The 23,242-nt window shown below is 43.9% G+C and overlaps 1 protein-coding gene across 1 annotated transcript; it reads left to right on the forward strand.

Annotated features, from left to right (window-relative positions):
* Positions 1-2,555: 2,555 nt before the first annotated feature.
* ptpn23a (protein tyrosine phosphatase, non-receptor type 23, a) lies at positions 2,556-19,761 on the forward strand. The gene is made up of 23 exons (XM_070912206.1): positions 2,556-2,639; positions 4,574-4,648; positions 6,050-6,177; positions 6,870-6,946; positions 7,395-7,444; positions 7,550-7,681; positions 7,767-7,847; positions 7,935-8,066; positions 8,643-8,699; positions 8,820-8,878; positions 8,976-9,055; positions 9,613-9,727; positions 9,839-9,904; positions 10,315-10,460; positions 10,754-11,071; positions 11,386-11,540; positions 11,665-11,996; positions 12,364-14,923; positions 15,584-15,768; positions 15,930-16,034; positions 16,706-16,844; positions 17,318-17,431; positions 18,422-19,761. Exons 1-23 carry the CDS (start codon positions 2,556-2,558, stop codon positions 19,013-19,015), a joined length of 5,784 nt encoding a protein of 1,927 aa, XP_070768307.1. The 3' UTR covers positions 19,016-19,761.
* The last annotated feature ends 3,481 nt before the right edge of the window (positions 19,762-23,242 follow it).

Raw genomic sequence — 23,242 nt, forward strand, 5'->3', positions numbered from 1 at the left:
TCTATATATTAAATTATTAGATTATTATTAGTAATGCATTAATGTGAAGCAGAAAATGCAGTGCAGCAGAAGTATAAAGCAACACAAAATGGAGACATTTCAGTAAAATACAAGTACCTCAAAATTGTACTTATAGCACTTGAGTAAATATACTTCACTGTTGTTTCACTGTTGTTGTATGTAATGTGTGAGTAATTACAGTGGTAGTGCACAAGGAAAATAATAAGCACGTACAAACTGAACATAATGCATTTTAATTGACCATCCATGCATTTTAAATGATCTACCCATCATTCATGTGTATAATGAGTGTGTGGCAGAATCAATCAACACCTTGCAAATGTGAAAATATACTTATAATGTCTTGACACAGAAACGAAAGCTTGACTCAGCTCTACGCGGCTTAACGTTATTAGATAGACAAACTATAACAACACAAATCAAATCGATAAAACAGGAAGAAGATGCATGGACGATCATTGGAAAATATATAAAAATTATAGTTTGACACCCAGTCAAGTCAGATTTGTTCCGGTGGAAGTCGCGGCTAGCAAATGAGCTATTTCCACATCCGCTAGTGAAGAGTGCAGACATCATGAGGGAAGAGGACCACTCAGCTGGGATGTTTACTGACAAACAATAACAGCTGTAACATAGACAGCTGCCAGCCCGAACATCACCACACGTATCCAGACCGCTATCTCTGAACTGACAGCAGCAGGCTAACTTGCTAATAGTCCTGCTGCTGTCACCGTTAACGTTAGCTATAAAGAAATTCATTTAATAATAATATATCGTGGTATACTTGCCTCAGAACGACGATGTTAAAAGGGCGTCTGTTAATTACGCTGATTTCTGGTATACGATAGATGATTGTTACACTTTCATAACTTCTTCCCGAAAACAAAATATCATTTGTTTTTATTATTCGGGGATCAAATATGGCGGCGACATGATAATGGTAAAGAGAGGCAGATTGAAACGTGGGTGTTCCGCTTGGACCCTCCAAAATAAGACAAATACCGAACGCGTAATATAATTGTGTGGGGTAACAATGCAGTACATGTCACTATAAACCTTTGAAGTAAGTGAACATGACAATTTTGGTTTCGTCTTAAGCTGCCCACAGGTTACACTTCAATATAACGACGTGTGATAGCGTATTTTCACGATGTGTTTTCTAAGTCGTAATTTGACGCCTTTACTTTGAAGGTAAAGTCCGGTTTCAGCTTTGTTGGTTTTAATGAGCTTGAGTCGCTGTAAGAACACAACAAGCGTCTGTGCAGCACGAGTGGTTCACAGTGCATCTATACAGACGTCTTGGAAGTTATTAATTCTGCAAGTAAAGTAAAGTTTTTTTTAGATAAGATCATTTTCATGACCATTAACTTCATTCAATAAACATGACGTGTTGACAAGTGTTGAATCAGAATCAGAATCAGAAACAGTTTATTGCAAAGTAACATACATTACAAGGAATTTGCCGTGGTCTGATGGTGCTTTAACATATAATGTGACAGACAACAAACATGTAAAAATATAAAGGTACATTTTTGAAATTGAAAAAGTTGAGTATTTACAGGTAGAAGAATAAGATAAGATAAATAATATACGAACATAGCATAGAACATAGAATAAAAACTATTCAGTGATAAGCAAGATACTTGATGCCCTCTGTGGTGTCAAAGAAAGGCATAATTAGTCTATGGTTTATTATTCCCAATTACAGTGTTATATTAGGGGTCATTTTAGGCCTACAACAGAACAGTAGAGGGGTTACAACTCTGTCCTTAGTAGAGTACACCCATCAACAAAACATTTTTTGATAAAACAAAAAAAGTCAAACAATAAGCCCAACAATTTATGAAAAGTTAACAAAATGAAAACTGCAAATAATAACAATTGATAAAATACATTTTAACCATTTAAGAGCCATAATACACATAATGAGCTGCATGGATGCAAAAACATTTCATATTTGGATACAAGTTAATGAGAATTCATAGAGGAATTGAGAATGGCTTTATAACTGTGGTGATCTGTTGATTCAGCACTCCATAAACAGTTTCCATTCTTCATTCTGCTGTTGGCTCAAAGTGTTAAAATTGGAAAAACTATCACATAATTAACTTTTGTGAAGAGGCTGTGATACAGCAGTATATCACTGACACCTTGAACAAATGAAAAATAAAAATATTCTATTTTCAAACGACATCAGTTTGATGTGAGCATACTTTGGCTACTTTAATTTTAAAATGACATTAAGTTTGTTGGTGTCTGCCATCATGCCTAACTTCAACCATGCAGGTTCATATCAGACAGGACAAAAGGAAATAAATGACGTCGCATCGGTGACTACATTTCCCACAAACCCTTGCGGCACATATTGAGAGCCTACGTCACGTGCGCGCCCAGCTTCCGGTTGAAGTGTAAATGGATACATGACACAGTTGTTTGGAGGAAAGCTATCTTTTGGAAAACAGTTAACGTCCACAAAGCCACCGACGTGGTTCTGACATCGTAACGGCTGACAGTCCCGCGTAGAGTCGGCCGCGATGGAGGCGGTCCCCCGGATGCCGATGATCTGGCTGGATCTGAAGGAGGCTGGGGAGTTCCAGTTCAGCCCGTCCGTCAGGCAGGTGAGCTGGGTGGGGAAAAGAGCAACAGGGCTGAGGTCGAAAGTCAACCAAACAAGGATTATGGACGACCGGATAACCCAGTCAAGAAGCTAACGTTAGCCACCGTTCAAACCAACAGTTAGCTGTCACTGCCTGTCGGGGGTCGGGGAGTTTTCCAGAACGGGTAGCTGGCCAGCTAGCTAAGGTCTGATTCTGGCAAATCCCCCTGACCACCGCCTTTTGTTTGCTAACGTTAGCCGCATGCTAGCTAATAATACGCTAGCAGCTCAAGTCGAAGTTCATAACTAGCCCTCAAGTAAGTGGCTGAGTTACTTATAGATAAACCCAACAATTTAGCGCTGCAGAGGGAAACGCTTGGCTAAAATAACGAGCTTGGCTCCTCACGGCCCAGTCAGACTGCCGACATGAACATAATAGACAGTGATCTCATTGTCACATGCACCTGGCTACAGCAGGTTCCTGCGAAATGTAGGATCCCTGCCAAAGGAAAGAAGACTTCAAACCAACAGCACGTCTAGTCATCTGGTCAAACATGGATACTATATATTTTATTTGCATATCACTCTAGAGTTACATCCACAGGAGAGGAGGAAAAAGCTGTCAGTTACACCTTGCAATACTTTTCTGACTTAAAACAGTTCAAGCTGCACAAACAAATAGAAATGGACATCAGAGATAACCAGTACACACACTGAAGATAATCAAGTGAACACGAGACAGGAGGAGCTGTGGATGTTGGATGATGTAGGAGATGTTTTAGATGTTGTGACTCTTTCACAGCATCTTTCTGGTCTTTGAAGTGTCCAAGCTCTGATATGATGCTCCTTGTTTCAAACGTCGTCATAGTGTAAAGGCTTTGTGATGTATGGTCAGATCTAACTGATATCAAAAAGTAGTTTCACAGTTGGACCGTTGAAGTTCACTTTCCAACACAATTACGTGTTATTGCACATTTTGAGGCACACTGATTTCTGTTGTTAAGGTTACAGAACTGACATCCTGTTTCCAAGCTCACGTGTTTGATATTTACAAGAAAGAAAATGCCAAACACTCAAACACTTCTTGCATTTTACTCCGTCTTTATCTGATGACCCATTTTCCAGCACCTTCCTGATGCAGATAAAATAACCGACCTTTGCCCTCTTGGGTTACTGTCATTCCTTTAGGTAATACTCCTGTCTCACATCAACAGCTTCGTTCAAAATGCTCTGTGAAGAATGTTTCTCTGACACAGAGCAGTACTTAAAAATGATGTATACCATGCTCAAAATGTCTAACCTCAATATTAACCCCTACTATGCTTAACCTTTATTACAACAGTTAATATTGGACAGTGGTAGTATTTTTTTCATTTTAAATGCTGGATCTTATTTTGGAACAAGTCAAGCTGTAACGTGAGAGTTTAATGTTGCGTTCCTTATTGGCAAACCAGTATTGCTCAGATTAACATTGAAGAAATTGTCTAAATTAGCTACAATTTCATCCATCCATGCTGGACAAAAGGCAGAATGGCACATGTTTGTCTTGTGGAAGTCAGGACAATGCCTGTCTGTCTCGTTGCTGTGTCATTGTGTATCTTTCCAGAAGCACTGTGGCTTCCCTGCTTCCATGATTTCATTATAAACGGAAGCATTAGTAAAAGAATGAATATGTCTGCAGGGTTGTTCACCTTTTGACATGACATTAAGTAGCTTGCTGCTTATTACAGTGGCTCATGGGGACAGGGAAAGTCTTGGCAAAGCATGATGGGAGAACTCCAGAGCCTACAAGAGAGTTTAAACCCTTGGCTCTTGCTCATTGCCAAAGATTAGCATATTGATTCATTAGCTACAGTTTAAAGACATTTGAGGTGAATGTTACGAACTTATTTTGTAAACTGATTTATAAAATGTGTCACGTTTACCTACTTGCTCTCTCTGTCTCTTCTCCTCTAGTTCATCTTGAAGAATTATGGAGAGAATCCGGACAACTACAACGAACAGCTGAAGAAACTGGAGACACTGCGGCAGGTAGGTGCTGAGGGAAACATCTCCAGACACAGCAGAATTATTTTCTGTCAGATCTCTGTGGCTCTGACCTGTCTGTCATTATATGGATTTCCTTTAAAACTGTTTATTAGCGTAATGAAACTTATTCCATCGTCTACCAGCAACTCCTGTTTGATCAGATGTACCAGTTTAACACAACAAACAAGAAAAAAGGTGTTCCCTGGTTCCAGACTCAGTTCTGTTCCATGTATAAACAGTAGGAAATATCAGAATTATCAAAATGATTTTTGTACCTGTAATTAAGTCAGTAGTTGATTTAGCTATGTTGAGGAAAAGTCAGGAAGAGGTGGTAATTTATATGAACTGCAACTCAGGAAATAAGGGTCTTAAAATCATCCGTTTTGTAGTGGTGAGTATATTATTTTAATACTATTACCATCGAGATGTTCTGACAAACCAAATGATAATTGCGTTGCACTATTGATACCTTTTACCGGGTAATTAACTTAAGGCTAAAATACAACATGCATCGGCCGCATCATTTGGCACGCTAATAAATAAAAGCATCTCAAAACCCAATATTGTATAAGAAGGTTGCCATGAAACATATGCAGACATAAAAGTATCGAACATAGCTTTGTAATGCTGGGGATTAAGGGCCTCAAAGAAGAAGAGCAAAAGGACAAAGACATGATGGGAACTTGATAGAAAGTTGTGATTCTTATATAAAGTGTTCCTTGGCAGCGCTGGATTCTTGGTGTGTTTCCATCTTTCCAGTACTTGATATTTAGGGAAATTGGTCGGTGATGATGATGTGGAAGCCTGAGTAATACTGTTTAGAGCCTTCTGGGGGTTTTGGCTGGGTCATCTGCACTAAAACATATTTGTCCTTTTTGTGGGGGGGGTGGGGGGGGGTGGTAAAGTCTCTCTCTCTGTTATACCTGCAAATTATTAAGTTCAACTCCTCGCCTCTCACTGCATTCGCTGAAGGTGCAAGGAAACCTGCATCCAGTGCTTCACAACCACAGACCTCACTCTGAGATAAGATGGAGTTGAGGCTCATCGCTCAGTGATGAGGATGTAATCATATGTGTGTGTGTGTGTTCTTTATTTCCTCGGGGAAATTCTAATGGCAGATGAATCTAACCGCTGTGTGCTATCTGCTGTCTTCCACTCAGTAATGGTGTTTGTGTGTCAGGTTGCACATCCATCCCTGATCTGATCCCAGTCAGGATTCAAGTCCAAATGACACCTAAAGCTCTTTGGAAACGAAAAGGGTTCTAAACGTGAAATGCTAAAACCTGTTACTCTAAAGGAGGGATTGTATGATGTCCATCTGAGTCAGGTCGCAGTGTGTTTGCAGAAGCAGTGACTCTGTAGCTGCAGTATGAAAGAAACACCGCATGTGCGTCTGTTTCACAGAGTGCCGTAAATGTGACGAGGGATTTCGAGGGATGCAGCACTCTGAGGAAATACTTTGGCCAGCTGCATTACGTCCAGAGCCGAGTACCAATGGGAACGGGCCAGGAGGCTGCTGTACCCATCTCATGGTAGTAACACACACACACACACACACACACACACACACACACACACACACACACACACACACACAAGCAAGCCGTACAGAGTATTCACACACACACCCATCCTCCTGCAATCCGAACTATTGTTGGCCTGAACGCTTCAGGTCTGGAGCTTATTTTAGTGTTACACTCGCTGCACTTTGCTCTGGATAAAAATGTGAGCTCACTGCCCTGAATCTTCATGTACAACATTATACAAAACTGTTAAATCCAGGGAAATATCTAATGATTACTTTCTGTTAAGACTGTGTCAGAATAGTTTTTAATTCATGGTTTTGTTGTAGCAGATTATATGATTTATTATATGATAAGGTCTTCCTGTTCGCCCCCCCACCCCCTGTGCAGAAAGGGATCAGACTGTCACTGCATGTTTATGTGCTGGTATTAACCTTCCAGTCATTTTGTGCTGCTCTAAGGTGAATGAACCTCCTCCTTTACTGCAGCAGTGTCAAGTTAATGTTCAGTTTTTTACTTTAAACATTTAATTTCTGTGTGAGATTTCTGTGTAATTCTTTGTAAGATAGCTCATAACTAGTACGTCTCATTTTGTAGCTGTATATTTTTTTCAAATGGATGTCTGATTATAGATGAGACTTTCCATTCTATTGTAATAGTTAACTGTAATGTGCCCTTTTTTTATCTTTGTTTGTGTGCAGGACTGAAATCTTCTCTGGAAAAACAGTCACTCATGATGACATCAGCTATGAGCAAGCCTGCATCCTCTACAATCTTGGTGAGTCGCGTCATGTAGAGCAATTTAAAGGGGGGACAAGACCTGCTCATTTGAACTATTTACCTTTGCAGAATACTATAAAAAAGACTGAATGAAATCAGGAACAGTTATTTTGTGGTCAGAAGCCCTTAAAAGAAGCTATTAACTAAAAATGTGTCCAAGTTCCTTTTTTCTTTCTATATATCTGATTATGTATTTTTTAGCATAGATGTCCACATTTCATTAAAAGCTCACAGATAAATCATGCACTCATTTGCTGTATGCAACAACATGCTACACGTAGGGCTGCAACTAACTTCTTTTCATTATTGATTAATCTACTTAAAGGAAACTAAAGTTTTCTCACTGTAAGAAAACCTGCTGAGAAATGCAGATCATAGTCCACCTGTGACGCCTGTGGCCAGTATGTAAAGCTAAACCTGCTAACCTGTCTGTGGATTCTCTGTAGGGGCCTTGCACTCCATGTTGGGAGCCATGGATAACAGGGTATCTGAGGAGGTAAGACACACACACACACACACACACACACACACACACACACACACACACACACACACACACACACACACACACAGTCCCACTGACTCTCTGCTCTCTGTCCAGGGGATGAAGGTGTCTTGTACGCACTTCCAGTGCTCGGCGGGGGCTTTCTCCTACCTGAGAGACCATTTCAGCCACAACTTCAGTGTGGACATGAGCCACCAGATCCTTAACCTCAACATCAACCTTATGCTGGTAGGTTACACACACACGCAAATACACACATACACAAACACACACGCATAGAAAAAAGTCTCATCAACCTGTGTTTGCCTCCCAGGGCCAGGCTCAGGAGTGTCTTCTGGAGAAGTCCATGTTGGACAACAGGAAGAGTTTCCTGGTTGCTCGCATCAGCGCTCAGGTTGACTTCTTACCTTTTAAATATTAATCACATTTGATTATATAATTAAACTATTAGAGTTTAATAACGGTGGCTGTGGTGCTGCAGGTGGTGGATTACTATAAAGAGGCCTGCAGGGCTCTGGAGAACTCGGAGACAGCGTCTATGCTGGGAAAGATTCAGAAAGACTGGAAGAAACTGGTTCAGATGAAGATTTACTACTTTGCCGCAATTGCACATGTGAGTCTGATGGGAGGGCGTCAGAGTGGCTGTGTGTATGTGTGTGTGTGGTAATTCAGTGCGTGTATGAACGTGTCTGTGTGTTGGCATTTGATTACTCAGATGCACAAACACATACCCTCCCCCTTCGGCTCAGTTTGTTTTTCTCCTCACAGCTTCATATGGGAAAACAGGCCGAGGAGCAGCAGAAGTACGGAGAGCGGGTAGGACCAAATTTCACACATAGTGTTTTTCTCCCTCCACTGTCAGGGTGCCGTGGCTTTGATCTGTTTGGTTTTCTGTTGGTTGCTGCATTGTTCCCGACAGAAATGAACAGTCTTTCCAGGCATTTGCGAAGAATGAACCAATCTTGTAATATTTGCGAGATCTTGCAATTTTATTCAAATCACAATTTATCTGCAAGTTTTACGGCAGTTTTTCATATAAAGATATTTTAATAAATTCCACTTTTGCAAGCCAATGTTAAATAACAATCAAGTTTCAATCTTTATAAACTTAGTAAAACTTGGATGAGTATTGTAGTACTCATCCATGCATTTCTTTCTGTTGCCTACTTAAATGTTCTGTTTCCAACAGTTGGCGTACCTGCAGAGCTCCTTGGACAAACTCAGTGAAGCCATCAAGCTGGCCAAGGTAGAATGGCACTTTCTTCCCAGCAACACATGATAAGATAGGATAAGATAAGTCTTGTTGTGTGCGCTCACATTGTTTTACAAAACTAAACTGTCCTTTGTCTTGTGTTGGTACAACCAGGGTCAGCCTGACAGCGTGCAAGAGGCCTTGAGATTCACCATGGATGTTATCGGGGGAAAGTGAGCAATAAGACTTACTCATGTAGTTTCACTGGTGTGATACTTTTCATCAAACCTGTAGAAATATATGTTAAAGTCTTTGAACTTTCACCCACAGATTTAATTCAGCCAAAAAGGACAATGACTTCATCTATCATGAGACGGTCCCCTCTCTGGAGACTCTGGCCTCAGTCAAAGGTAACAGGAAGAAGCTTCAGTATGTCCAGTTTCCTGCATTCACTCAGGGCCTTTATCACTGTGTGCATGCAAATATATGTTTTTGCATGTAGATGATATTGTTGGTTGTGTGTCTTTCACTGTTTAACTGAGTGTGCCAGTGTTATATATATACATATAATGGCATCCTGTAGGTTGTAAGTTAAAATCTTGGACTTTTACATGTATTATGTGACTAAAGTGATTCATTCATCACATTTATGTATTTGAAGCCACAGTTAACGTACAAAACTGTGAGTTCATCACTTTGGCTGACTGGCTGTATTTGATTGATCACATTTGCCATCATACTGGTTAAATAATGTTATGATAGAATTTGACTTGAAGAAGGTGGCACATTAGGGCTGCAACTAACGATTATTTTCATGATCGATTGATCTGGCCGTTATTGACTTTATTTGATAGGTGATCGATTTGGTCTATAACATTTCTGAAAATTCTTCTGTTGATCTATTCTGCATAAAATCGAGCTCATGTGTTGCTGTGCCAGTAAAATCAGCTGCTCTGTGCCCTTCAAGGTGCCCCGCTGGTGAAAGCTCTACCAGTCAACCCCACGGACCCCAGTGTTACTGGACCAGACCTGTTTGCCAAGTTGGTGCCAATGGCTGCTCATGAAGCCTCTTCGCTGTACAGGTAGGCTCCTTCAGTGGATGCTGAGTTCATATTAGACAGGTGAAAAAGAGCGCGTTTAGTGAGCCTCTCATGCATAAAGAACGCTTATTAATGTCTGTGGTTATGTTTCAGTGAGGAGAAGGCCAAGCTGCTGAGAGACGTCATGATCAAGATTGAGAGCAAGAATGAAACACTGGAGTGAGTACATGAGTGTGTGTGTGTGTGTGTCCTGTTTCTGTCTGCCTTATTTTTCCCCCTGAATTTAGTCTGTAAACTAACCTTAGTACGTCTGACATGCTGTGCAGCACTGTGCAAAGTGCAAATTATGGACCTGTTACTTTCATAAGAAACAAAGAGAGATGACATTATACCATTAATTAACTAATGATCATTTTGTTTTATGTTTGCCTTCAACTGGTCATGTCATATCATAAACTGAGAATTGGATTGGATGGGATTGATATTTTTGGCACCTTTTTGTGGCCATTCCATACTCTGGTAACTTGGTATTGATACTGACAAGTAATAGTAATGTACATAAAGGAATAGACTTTGTTTTACCAGACCCTTTGCCGGTATGAGCGGACTGATCTTGTCTTCTCCTGCAGGCAGTTCATGGACTCTCTTGGCTTGGAGCCGGAGTCAGTGGACAACCTGGACATGTACAGCCACATCCCTCCGGTCCTGATGGAGAAGTGTGCAGCTCTCAGTGTTCGACCCGACACCGTCAAAAGCCTCATCCAGTCCATGCAGGGTCAGTGTCCACACACAGACACACACAAAACATTACAATAATCTGTGCAATAATTCACCACTACAATACATATATATACATATATACATACATACATACATACATATACATTGCTATTGTATGTATTTTTATTTTTTATATCTTATATTTTTACATACTTCTCATTTCTAGCTCTATGCTACTTCTTCTATTCTTGAATGGGAGCACCTGTAACTTGTCTAATTGCCCCCGGGATCAATAAAGTATTTTTGCTTCTGTGTAAATAATGCCCTTCACATTCCTGTCTTCCTCAGGGCTCTCGGGGGTCTTCACCGACGTGGAGTCTTCACTAAAGGAGATCAGAGACGTGCTCGAGGCGGACGAGGCCGGTGGGCGAGCCCTGCAGGAGGCTGGCGGCCCCGCTGCAGGCGAGGCGCACTCTGCAGCGCAGGCCCAGGCTCTGGCTGAGATCCGCAGGGACCTGGAGAAGTACATGGAGGCCCACGAGAAGGCCAGTTTTACCAACACGGAGCTCCACCGGGCTATGAACCTACACATCAGTAACCTGCGTCTGCTGGGGGGGCCACTGGAAAGTCTGAAAGAGGCCCTGCCCCGGCCTCAGCTCAGCGAAGGTGAGGGTGTGTTTGATGGTGAGGGTTTGTGTACATGTATGTTATTTGGAGGGGTTCAGCACAATGTGTTTATATTAGCCTAAATTAGTTGAATGAAGGTTTGATGAAAGTTGTTGAAGACTATTATTTTGATTATTTTCAGTATCGATAAATGCCTCACTGTCACAGAAATATGATAGAAAGCATTTGAATAAATATTTAAATCAAAGACAAGCAAAACATGCTAAAGGAAGGCAGGGAAGCCTGATTAAAATGCCTTTGAAAATAAAAAGGTCTTTAGATGAGATTTACAACGTGTGTGTGTGTGTGTGCAGAGGAAGTAGCGGGGCTGCAGTGTATGAAGCGGATCCTGGGGAAGGTGCAGGAAATGAGGGAACAGAGAGGCTCTTTGGAGAAACAGCTCCGTGACCTAATCCAGCAGGACGACATCACCTCCACTCTCGTCACCACGGACAGGGCAGACATGAAGGTATGTGGCTGAAGTGTTGTACAGAATCTCTCTTACACTCTAGTTTGTGTTGAGCCATATCGTCATCAGTATGTCTTTTTAAAGCATTATATGTGAGAGCTCTAACTAACCCGTGTCCTTCTAGCGCATATTTGAGGAGCAGCTGAAGAAGTACGAGCAGGTGAAGGTGTATATTGACCAGAACCTGGCAGCTCAGGAGAACATCCTTAAGGCCCTGACTGAGGCCAACGTCCAGTACGCCTCAGTTCGAAAGGGCCTCAGCCAGACTGAGCAGCAGTGGAACAGCACCGTCCAGGGTCTGGTGGGCTCGTACGAAGCCTATGAGGACCTGATGAAGAAGTCACAGGAGGGGAAGGAGTTCTACGAAGACCTGGAGGCCAAAGCATCACGGCTGCTGGAGAAAGCAAAGACCATATGTCAGACTAGGGCAGAGGAGAGGAAGCCCATCCTGGAAAAGTAAGGCAGACATTAAACTGTAAAGTTTTAATACCACAAGTGATCCTTTTGAAAGTGTTTCAATCTGTAATACAAGAAACCTGTATTTTGAGTTACATGGGATTACTGTGACAATGAGGCTCTGAGCTCTGGCTTGTACAGTCAGACACTCTCTTGCTGGCACTGTGGTTTCTTTGTAAATTATTGCTCCAATATTGGCTTTGTCACAAAGTCAAAAACGTCTAATACATTAAGGCATTTTTCCATTTGACAACTTTGACCTCCAGGAAGACAAAGACTTTTTTCTCTGACTTCTGCTGACAACTTTTATTTAAATCCCTGGTTTTCATGTTGTACCCCTGCTCTCTGTTGTTTGTCTCCTCTTCAGAGAGACCCAGAAGAAGCCCCCAGCACGGCCTACAGCAGCTAAGCCCTCCTTGAAGCCAAAGGCTTCAGATGTTGACTCTGCCTGCTCTAGCTTGGAGGACCCAGAGTTGGCCCAGCTTAGTGCAGCCATCTTGGCCTTAGGGGGTGACCTACCTGAGGAGCTCCGCAGCCTCCCCCCTGACATTCCTTCCTTCCCCACCACTGCAGCTCGTCTGCCCAGTCATGAAGCCTTCCCCCCTAATGCTAACCTGGGCGGCAGCAGCTCTCTGCCTTGGCCTGGTGCTCCAGTTGCTGGTATTCCTCGCTTCCCTGCCAACTTGCCTCCTCCAGAGCTCCTGGCACGGATAGCTCAGTTTCCCACTTCTGGGGCTCTAGCAGCACAGGGACCTCTGGGTGGACCCCACCCTCAGATGACCCCACAGATGCCTCCACAACTGCCAAACCAGGCAGCAGTGTCAGGTTATCGGCCACCCCCTCCTCAAGCCCCCCAACCTGGCCCTGTAGCCCCCGCCCCAGTCCGGCCCTCGACCACCACTGTGGATAGCATCCAGGCCCCTATCCCCAGCTACGCCCCTACACCACACCACCCTGTCCCACCTGCAGCCTCAGCTGGCTACACTGTACCCCCACAGATGGGGGCCTACCCTCAGTTTATGTCACAACCAGGAATGCCCATTCATGGCCCAGCCCAAACTCCTACACCCCAACCACAGCAGCAGAAGCAGCCGCAACAGTACCCTCAGCCTGTTGGGCAACCATTGCCTCAGGGGTACCAGCCTGGACCAAGGGCTATTCCTGGCCCTCACCCTCGTCTCCAAGCCCAGCAAGCCTACCCACATGGATATATGCACCCTCAGCCTGGTCTTCCTCCCCAGTATCAGCAGGCATTCCCAGGTCAGCTGCAGCCACATCAACAAAATGGCTATCAGCCCCTGCCTCAGATACCCCAAGGTTACCAGACTCCACAGGGCTATGTACCCCAGCAGCATCCTCAGATGATGCCAGGCTCCATGCCAAGACCACCTCAGGGCCAGATGCCACCCCAAAATGTACATCCACAAATACCCCCAACTTCTCAGCCAGCACCCCCTGCATCTCATCCCTATCTGCCCCATCCCAATCAACAGATGCCCCCTGGACTCCCTCACCAACACATGTTGCCACAACAGCAACAAATGTCAATGCCCCCTAATGCCCCGCAGATTCCACCTCACCCACAGATGCAGATACCAGGTGGCCCCAGAGCACAAATGCCCCCCACAAGTCAGCCAATGCCTCCCGTCTCACAGAACTACATGCCCCCCACTAGCCAGCCCATTCACCCAAACCTGCGCCCACAGATGCCACCTGCCTCACAACCTCATATGGTCCCTGGTCCTCAGGTCCACCTGCCAAGGGGCCCTATGCCACAGATGCCCCCAAGTGCACTACCCCCACAACATCATCCCCACCCTGGACAGCCTCCTATACCAAACATGCCCCAGCCTTCCATGCGGATGCCCAGCCAACCCCAGGCTCAGCCCCCTCATTCTGGTGGAGTGTGCTACCCTGGAAGGACTCCAATGATGCCTCAGCAACCACTGGCACCACAACCTGCAGCTCCCCAACAACCTCAGGCTTCTCTTCCCATGACCCATCCGCAGCCCCCTACTATGTACCCTTCAGCTCCAGGATCTAATGTACCTCCAAGTGCCCCACAGCAACCCACTGCCATGGTCCCACATGGTCCACACGTTCCGCCAACTCAGCACATGATCCAACCCTCTCCTGGAGGTCCTTCAGTGGCTCAACCACCCAACACTGTCCCTCCTTCCCCTTCGCCTTCCCCCTCCCCGTCTCCCTCTCCAGGTCCTACCTCTCTGGGTCTGAACCCCCAGCAGCGACCCACACCAGCTGCAACCCCTGGAGGCACAGCTCCACCCACTCTTCCCTCTCCCTCTGCTGTCTCTCCCTCCACATCGCTGTTTCAGCGCCAGAACTCAAGTACAGATGACCTCCTCTCTTCGAGCCCTGAGAGCCAACCTGGAGGCACCAAGGCTCCCACCAATGTCCTTCAACCCACCAAAGCTGACCCACAGGATGGGGAGCGTCGAAAGAAGAGCTCACAGGGAGTTCTCTTGATCCAGGGTGACCCATATCAAGCTCCAGAGCGTGTTGCCCGTCTTCACAGTCAACTGGAACGTTATAGAGGCCAGGTAGATTCCCTGGAGCACCCCTCAGAGAACGAGGGTGGCCTGTCAGTGCTGGACGCCCGCTGGAAAGAGCTACAGGATCAACAGGAGAAGGACGCCCGTCAACTCTCTATCGCTATCGCCCGCTGCTACACCATGAAGAACCGGCACCAGGACGTCATGCCCTATGACCTCAACCGCGTGGTGCTGCAATCGGGCAAAGACGACTACATCAACGCCAGCTATGTGGAAGACTTGTCCCCATACTGCCCGCGCCTTATTGCCACACAGGCTCCGCTCACCGGCACAGCGGCAGACTTCTGGCTGATGGTGTATGAGCAGAAGGTGTCACTGGTAGTCATGCTGGTTTCAGAGCAGGAGCTGGAAAAGGTACTGGGTTTAGTTTAGTGTACGCTGTGATTAGTAACATGTGGTGTGCAGTCGTTTCTCATTTTCCATTGTTTAAGGAGAGTAACAGTTTTCTTTTATTAAAAAAAAAAAATATATATATATATACATACTATTATTCATCGTCTTTGCACTTTCAATTTTGAAACTGCTGAGAAAACAATTTGATCTCAAGCTCAGTCATTTAGTAGCTGTTTTGGAACTTTCAATCATTTCACATGATCTTCATCAGCAGATGGAGTTGTAGATGATTAAAATCTTTTTCTGAGCTCTTATAAGGACTTTTTGTCATTTACTTATAGCAGTTGAGAAAACAATGTCACCATAAGGTCCATTTAATAGCTGTTTTGGAGCTTTCAGTCATTACATGATCAGTAATTCATATAATTATTGCTTTAGTGAAAAGAACTTTATACAAAAACAAATAATATATAATTAATTATTAGAATTACTAAAATCTTTTGACATATTGAGAATAATTTAGTCTTTGTAGAATTTGTTTTAATTTTTCAAGGATGGAATGAGCTCTGTGTTTAAATCAAACGGCTCCCATAGAGATCCACTGAGAACATAATTTCCTCATTCTTTACCTTTTCTGTTGTTGCTGTCTGTTTTTAACGTTGTCTTCTCAATGTCTCCCAGGGAAAGGTTGTGCGCTACTTCCCAACGGAGCGTGGCCAGCAGCTCTCTCAGGGACCAATCACACTCAGCCTAACCACGCAGAAGACAACACCGACACATGTGGAGCGCATGATCAGCCTGCAGTACCGCGACCAAAGCCTGAAGCGCACTGTCGTCCATCTCCAGTTCACCTCCTGGCCGGAGCTGTGCGTCATTTGTCTTTTGTCTCCCTAGAAAACACACACAGCTCCGATTATGTGTAGAGTTTGTCGTTGAGATGTATTATTATAACCTTAATTTAATTAGTTAATCTCATTTAAGTGTGTTTCCGTCTGAGGAGTCATCATTTCTTCATATTTCTCATCAGGGGTCTTCCTGACAGCAAGAGCAACCTGCTGCGATTCATCCAGGAGGTTCATGGACACTACCTCCACCAGAGGCCCTTACACACACCTGTCGTGGTGCACTGCAGGTGAGTGTGTGTGTGTGCGTGTGTGTGTGTGTGTGTGTGTGTGTGTCACGGTGTGTAGAAATCTCTCAGCATATTCAAGATAGCCAAATGATGCTGAACTTCAAAGTAGCTGGTTAGTTTACTCTGCAAGCTACTTTGGCAGCTGAGCAGCCACCATTTAGATTTCTGATGAATTTAGGTTTAAATTTCTATCCCTGTTTCACAAAATCATTTTAACAGAACTGTTAAAGTTCTCAAAGTGTGGCGGCATCAAGTTTACAAATAAATGTTCTCTGCAGATTGCAGAGAATCCTAAAGGGCTCTTGCATGTTCATGCATGTACGTTCAATGTTTTATTAGTGAAACATGTAAAAAGGAAAGAGAAGAAATTATCTTAGGGACACAAAGAAGGTTATAAGGGCCCCACAGCAAAGACCTAACAGATACACAATTATAAAATTATGAGTAAAAATCATTTTGAATACAATCATATGAAAGATTTCACCCTAGAAACGTCCTAAACAATAACATACAAATTGTGTTGTTTCCCAGTTTCTTTCATTATTTTGATCACTGCAGATAGAAAAGTAAAAGTACATCAGTGGATATTGTTCCTCCTCAGTGTTGCTGATGGGCCTGCTGTCTGTCTGTCTGTCTGTCTGTCTGTCTGTCTGTCTGTCTGTCTGTCTCAGCTCGGGCGTCGGACGCACTGGCGCCTTCTGTCTGCTGTACGCTGCACTGCAGGAGCTGGAGGCAGGAAACGGGATCCCAGACCTTCCACTACTGGTGAAGAAGATGAGACAACAGAGGAAGAACATGCTACAGGAGAAGGTCAGACACACAGGACTCTCAAGTTGTGATTAGATTTGATTTGTATCATAAGTTGAAAGCTGCAGTGAGTTGTACAGGTTGTACAGGTTGAACAGCAAGAGGCAGTTGTTCACATTTTGAGGACTTTTATATGGACTGTGCAGTACGTGGACCTAAATGTCCTCCTGGTGGACGAGGTGGTCCCTCAAAGTTTCAAACTTAGCACTTCCTGTGTGCTTACAAAGTTTGTCTTTTTAAGATTTCCTGACTATACTTTTGGACAAAGGGATGTCCTGGATAGCTATTAATAAGGTCACTGCAGTCGGCTGTGGCTCCACTTTGATTTGTAGGAAACACAATATCATTTACATTACAAATAAAGTTTGAACTGAACCATGTGCTGCGATTACAGTGTAGTCGCTAAACCTCAGACACAGAAGAGACTATTAATGGAAAGCTTCTTATATCTGAAAATCTATTCCCTCTGTCTCCAGCTCCACCTGAAGTTCTGCTATGAGGCCGTGTTGAAGCACGCTGAGCAGGTCCTTCAGCGACACGGCATCACTACCGCCACCTGCAGCAAGAGCACCAACTCTGCAGCCACAAAGGTTTGACCCTCAAAGTCCAAAACTCCATTCAGGTGCAGTCGGTGGTAAATTTAGTTTTGGCATTCACCGGCCTCTGAGTCTAGCAGATGTGACTAACTTTCAGTGTGTAGTTTTAGAACTTTAACTGACCCCCAGTATCCCAGAGTGTTCAAGTGATCCCAACTTTGCAAGTAGTAATATATATCACATGTACTAGATCAGTGGAAGCTGGACAGTTTGTTCTTATTAGCAGCCTATACACACAGAGGTAAATGGATGTTATATGAATACACTGTATTTACCATTAACTTGGTACATCATAACTCAAATGTACTGGTTATGGTTTATGTTATATGACAGAAACTGTAACCAATAACATTATTGATGGCTGGTGTTCAGAACACTGACAGTTTTCGTTAAAAAAAAAAAATTCAACAGCAACATCTCTTTGCAGACACAATGACGTTACTCTGGATAATCCACAGGCCACATGAAACCATATCAAAACTCAAGGTAACAAAAACATCCGGAACTGATGTTGCTGTTGAAAATATATTGCTGTGAACTGCGTTCGCCCCCATAATGCTGCAGATTTCTGGAGGTAGACATCTCAGAGACGGTTATCTCAATACCTGGTCACATAAAACCAGAACTATCTGCATGAGAAGTGAGAACATGTTTTATTTGTAATTTGGGTCATCTGACTCTTTGGTGTTCTTATTTACACGCCTTTGAAATCAAAATGTCCGCCGTCAGAAAGGAGTAGACTTAGTGTAGTCTTTGAAGCTCCCTCCCGACCCTCCAGCTCCAATCTCTTTAATCCTTTTTAATGTTTTACTGTTGTACTTACATTTTGCTCACCTGATTGTTCCAAAGGAATTCTACGAGTTCTGGCCAGACGAGGTACTGCTTTGGTTTTCAGTAGAGCCGTCGCAGCAGCAGCAGCAGCAGACTTTCTCTCCTCTGTGTGTCGATCTCCATCTGAACATTGATCCCCTTTTGTCTCTGCAGCCTTACTCGAGACAGGAGTCCCAGCAGGACATCGTCCTCGGCGGTGACATGCCCATCAGCTCCATCCAGGCCACCATCGCCAAGCTCAGCATCCGGCCGCCCAGCGCCACAGACCCAGCCATGGAGGCCCCCTTTGACCTGGAGGAGCAGGCCGGCACCATCTTACCCGACCTCGACTCGCTGGGTGACGTCCAGCTGCTCCAGTACTCGTGTCCCTCAACAGATCCCCAGCCCCCCACCTCTTTCAGCCCACCTCTCACCTCCGCTACCCACTCTCCACCACCCCCCAATGGCCTGGATGCCGCCTCCCCCTGCACGCCACCACCAGCCAACCACCAGCCAGTCCCAGAGGCTACCCCCAGCGTGAGCCCGCCTCCCGCTTCCTCTGCTCCGGCTCCTTCGTCCCTGGAGCTGCTGGCCGCTCTGACGCCTGAGGCCTTCTCCATGGAGGGAGGGGGCAAGGGGAAGCAGCGGGTGACCAAGCAGAGCTTCTTGCAGCCAGCGGAGGGTCAGGGTCTCCACGGGACTCGAGGGGAGGAAGGAGACGACCCGCTCAGTGGCCTGGACCCCCTCTGGACCCTCAACAAGCGCTGAGACGTGTCCACAGATCGCTGCCTTTCTTTCACTTTACCACCAGGCGTCAGCGAAGGCCTGTAGCTCTTTCTAACCCTGCTTTTAAGAAAAAGAACCACACTGAATCCTGAGAGTGTGAGACATTTTAGCAGTGCTGATGACCAAGACGTGCCTGGTGGCAGACGGTAGGGGTTCAGTTTTGAAGTTAGGTGTATTTCCACTGCTTTAGGGGTGTGATGAAACACAAACGCACTTGCTTCTCCTTCCATCACTGGTGGCTTCTGGGACCAGATCACTATGCACTCGTCTGTGTTCCTTCATTCCTTCTGTCGCTCTTTGCTGCTTTCCTTTCTACGTCTGTGGTGGATGGAACCTGTTCTGCACTTCCAGCACCAGATCTGGGCCCAAAAGAAATCCCAGCATGCACTCCACTTTCATAGCCCCCCCTTCACAGGTGGTCGGTGTTCGGCTGCTCCCTCCTGGCGCTGGTCTGGGATCGTTTTTAATACCTGGGAAAATAGATGCATGGAGTTGCAGGCAGGCCAGAGGAGCCGGGCGGAGCCATTTTAAAGGACACAAAACCCCCCTCAACTCAATCAGTGTGTGTAGCTCGGTCGTCATGGTAACACAGAGCAGCATACAAATCAGCACGTCTTAACAAGTTGATTATTTTTCTTCATCTGTAACACTGTAAATATCTTAAATAAAATTAGACTATTCCAAAAGTCACTAATCATTCATTATTGTAAAAATATCAAATAAATCCAGTAGACAGAAAATTGTTGTGGTATCAAAGCCTCTTTATTTGAAAATTAGTAAAAAGTCTCGCTCTTTTTTTTTTTTTTTTTTGTGTTACAAAATAGTAAATAAGTTACCTCCACTACTACAGCCTGCGTAGATTGTAGCCAGCCAATGAGGGGAGGGGAGGAGGCTGGGGGGCAAACCTGGGGATTTATAGACTTAACTGTTAGAGATTTTAGTTTTTTCCTCCCACAGCTGATTCACCCGACAGCCGTCTGAACATAAGAAATGAAATGATAGAGATCTCTACTTGTTTAGGCAGCCGGCAGAGGATCAGATGTGGAGCTCAAAGCGTTAAATGTCAGAGCTCTGGTTATTGTGAGGATGCAGCCACAGGAAATGTTCCTCTCTCTGCTTTAACAACTCAAAAGATTGAAAGATGCATCCACAAACGTTTCATATGGTACGCTGACATGAGAGCCGCAGGATGAAAAGGTACGTTTTGAAGCCGTAACAGCAGTAACAAGCATGGTTTATGAAAAGAAACTGTGCAGAACCGTAACTGACAACGTTCTGTTGGATATGGATTGTTAACAAGGCCAGGTCCACATGTGATGAACCAAAACATTCAAAAGAAGCCAAGATTCAGTTGAAACTGCCACAACAACCATCCCTCCCTCTTTAAATAGGAATAGTTAGACAATTTGGGAAATACTTTTATTCACTTTCTGGTACAGGAGAAGCTTTTTACCACCCTCATTAAACGGAGCGGGATCAATCTTCTCATTTAACTCTCTGCCAGCATATTTCCCAAAATGTCCAACTTTTGCTTTAAATCAGATTCACATTGCTAGAAAACAGAAGTAAAAAAAAAAAAAAAAAACAATCAAAAACTACATTTTCCCATTTCTAAAGCACTTTCCACTAATGTTACTGTTTACAACAGAAAACACAAAGCTAATAAATGAACAGGTTGAATGCTGAGGAGGTCATAAGTCTGGTTTCTGAGGGATGCAGTCGCAACAGGTGTCTCTTTAAGTTACAATTAAAAAGGTGAATGACGACACAGAAGGTCAACAGTGGGAACTATTTGTTTGCTGCATCCCAGAGATACCAGACCTGTAACATCGACTGCAGCATGCGTGTCTACTCGTGCTGCAGGTGTGAACTCTGTTCACATGTCTAGTTATGTCCACATTTCCTGTTTGTAAGCTGATGTCCGCAAAAGTGCCTAACATGTGTGAGCATGTGCGCCGGAGAGAGTTAGTAGTGCATTGAATTAGTGTTGCGATGCGATACTGGAAAGGACATTAGTCGCTGGTTTTTAACGGATTTGTTCGTCACCCCTTCTGGGACTACATTCAGTTGACGCAGATACAGTAGATGGTGGATGATTTGGAGAAAATACATTCTGTACGTTATTGGTGTCAGGGACAAGTCTTAAACCTGGAGGACTACATGGAGGACTACATTCTGTCAGCAGGTATCCAGCAGGTACATACTCTTATTTCTAAATGAATGCTATTTTCTACTCTTGAATGGGAGAACCAGTAGTGTATAGTTTATAGGATCAATAAAGTATTTCTGATTCTGAAAAGGGGAGAAGTTCAGGAGCCAAACAAAGGGTTAAATATCCCAAACCTGACTACTTTTATTACTTTATCAAGGACGTAAATAATTTGGAATGACGTAGGATCTCCCAACATGTTGTTTTGTTTGTAGACTTTAAGCTTTTGGGTACTGACAAGTGTTCATTTTTAACTCTGACTGATTGTGACACACCTAAAGCCTTTCTATGGAACTAGTCAGTTAGGATTCTGGTTTAAAAAAAAAAAGTGAATAACTGGGCAGAGCCAAGGAGCCTGCTGGGACTCCTGAACTGAGGAAACTAATCTCTGGAACCCTACCGCTATTTGTGCCACACAGGTGGTTGGCTTTTTAACCACCCTGCTGAATTATAGAATTACACAAGGACAATAGTAGTGTGTTCTTTGGCTCTGCACACTGAATTTTAAACCAACCGATGTTATTTCTATCAGAGTTCTGAAGCAAAAAAAAAAGTAGAATCAACACACTGTTTCTGTGCAATATTTCAAGCATGCTTCACAAGCATCACATGATATATATATACATCCCTCAAAACACTCAATAAGCAACACGTCCACCAACAACGGTTGTGGTGTTGCCTTGGGTTGTAGCAAATCGCCTGTAAGACTGGATACCTGTTGCTTATTGGAGTTAATGTAGATAATGTGAAGCAAAAGTTTTGTGCCTGAATGAAAACTTTGCACAGCAACAGTGAATAAAAAAAAAAAAAAAAGAGTTGTGGGATTACGTTGAGCTAATTCTAAAAGAAGTGACCGCAACGAGAGCATCTGTGTATATATTGTTATGTATTATTAGCTTATACGGACATAAAACAGCCACGAGTTCAGGTGGTCTGGAGTCTCTGAACGAGGTGCCGCAGGATAAATTAACTTTATATTAACTCTTCATCGGTCTATTCGTTCACATTTTCAGTGACTGGCTGCAGAAAGAGGCGGACAGGTTTTAAGACAAACTCCTCCATCCAACAACATGGTGACGACAACACGATGGACTGCGAGGTCACAGGACGTAGTACAGTAAGTTTTGTTATTATTGGAGCCAAAATGAAAATCCTGGATTGGAAACTGTTTAAGTTGAACCAGTTACAGTAAACAGCAATTAAAAAAAAAAATCTCTAAAGGGCACAATTTATAAAAATACGACATCCAATGTAAACATGACGTCAGTATTCTCCTCCAAAATTCAAGCAGTTTGGAAAATGGAGGTAGCCTGATGAAGGTGTAGCACACAGGGGCAGAGGGGCCACAGGGGCCCCTCGTACAGCATCAGTAATCCCAGAATCAGAGGCTGAGGCTGGGATAAAAGGAGGAGCCTTTTCTCCTACAGCCCCCAACTCCATAACAACAAACACTTCAGTGTTTCCAGTTCAATATTACAACCGATACCCCAACCCTGCAAACAAATAATCACCATCTGACATTTACGTCATTATTTCCACATTACTATATTCTTGTTTAAGAGCCGCATTTAGCCATTCATAAACAAACTGTTATTCCAAAATGTATCGCTAATAAATAATAGATTTATACATATAAAAACAGCCCCCTCTGGAGGTTTACTTTATACAGTAATCATCAGTTCTCCCTCACGCACACATTTCACACATAACCAGTCCATTTTTGTTCTCAGCAGTTTTGCCATAAAAAGGGTCTAAATTCATTCATTCAGTGCCACACACACACACACACACACACACGTATAACTGCAGGTCCTCCCGACACGCCGTAGACCCGGCGAGCTCGCTGTGGCTGCACTTCGCTGTCGAACGAAAGAGGCAGCGGGAATATTAAAAAATAAGGAAACTTCTTCCTCTCTGGGCGGGTGGGGTCACATGAAGCCCCACCCGTATCAGCAGCATAGAGGGCAGAGCCACAAAACAAACACACACACACACACGCA

The sequence above is a fragment of the Enoplosus armatus genome, chromosome 9 (genome assembly GCF_043641665.1).
Source record: "Enoplosus armatus isolate fEnoArm2 chromosome 9, fEnoArm2.hap1, whole genome shotgun sequence".
In the NCBI taxonomy this organism is placed as follows: domain Eukaryota; kingdom Metazoa; phylum Chordata; class Actinopteri; order Centrarchiformes; family Enoplosidae; genus Enoplosus; species Enoplosus armatus.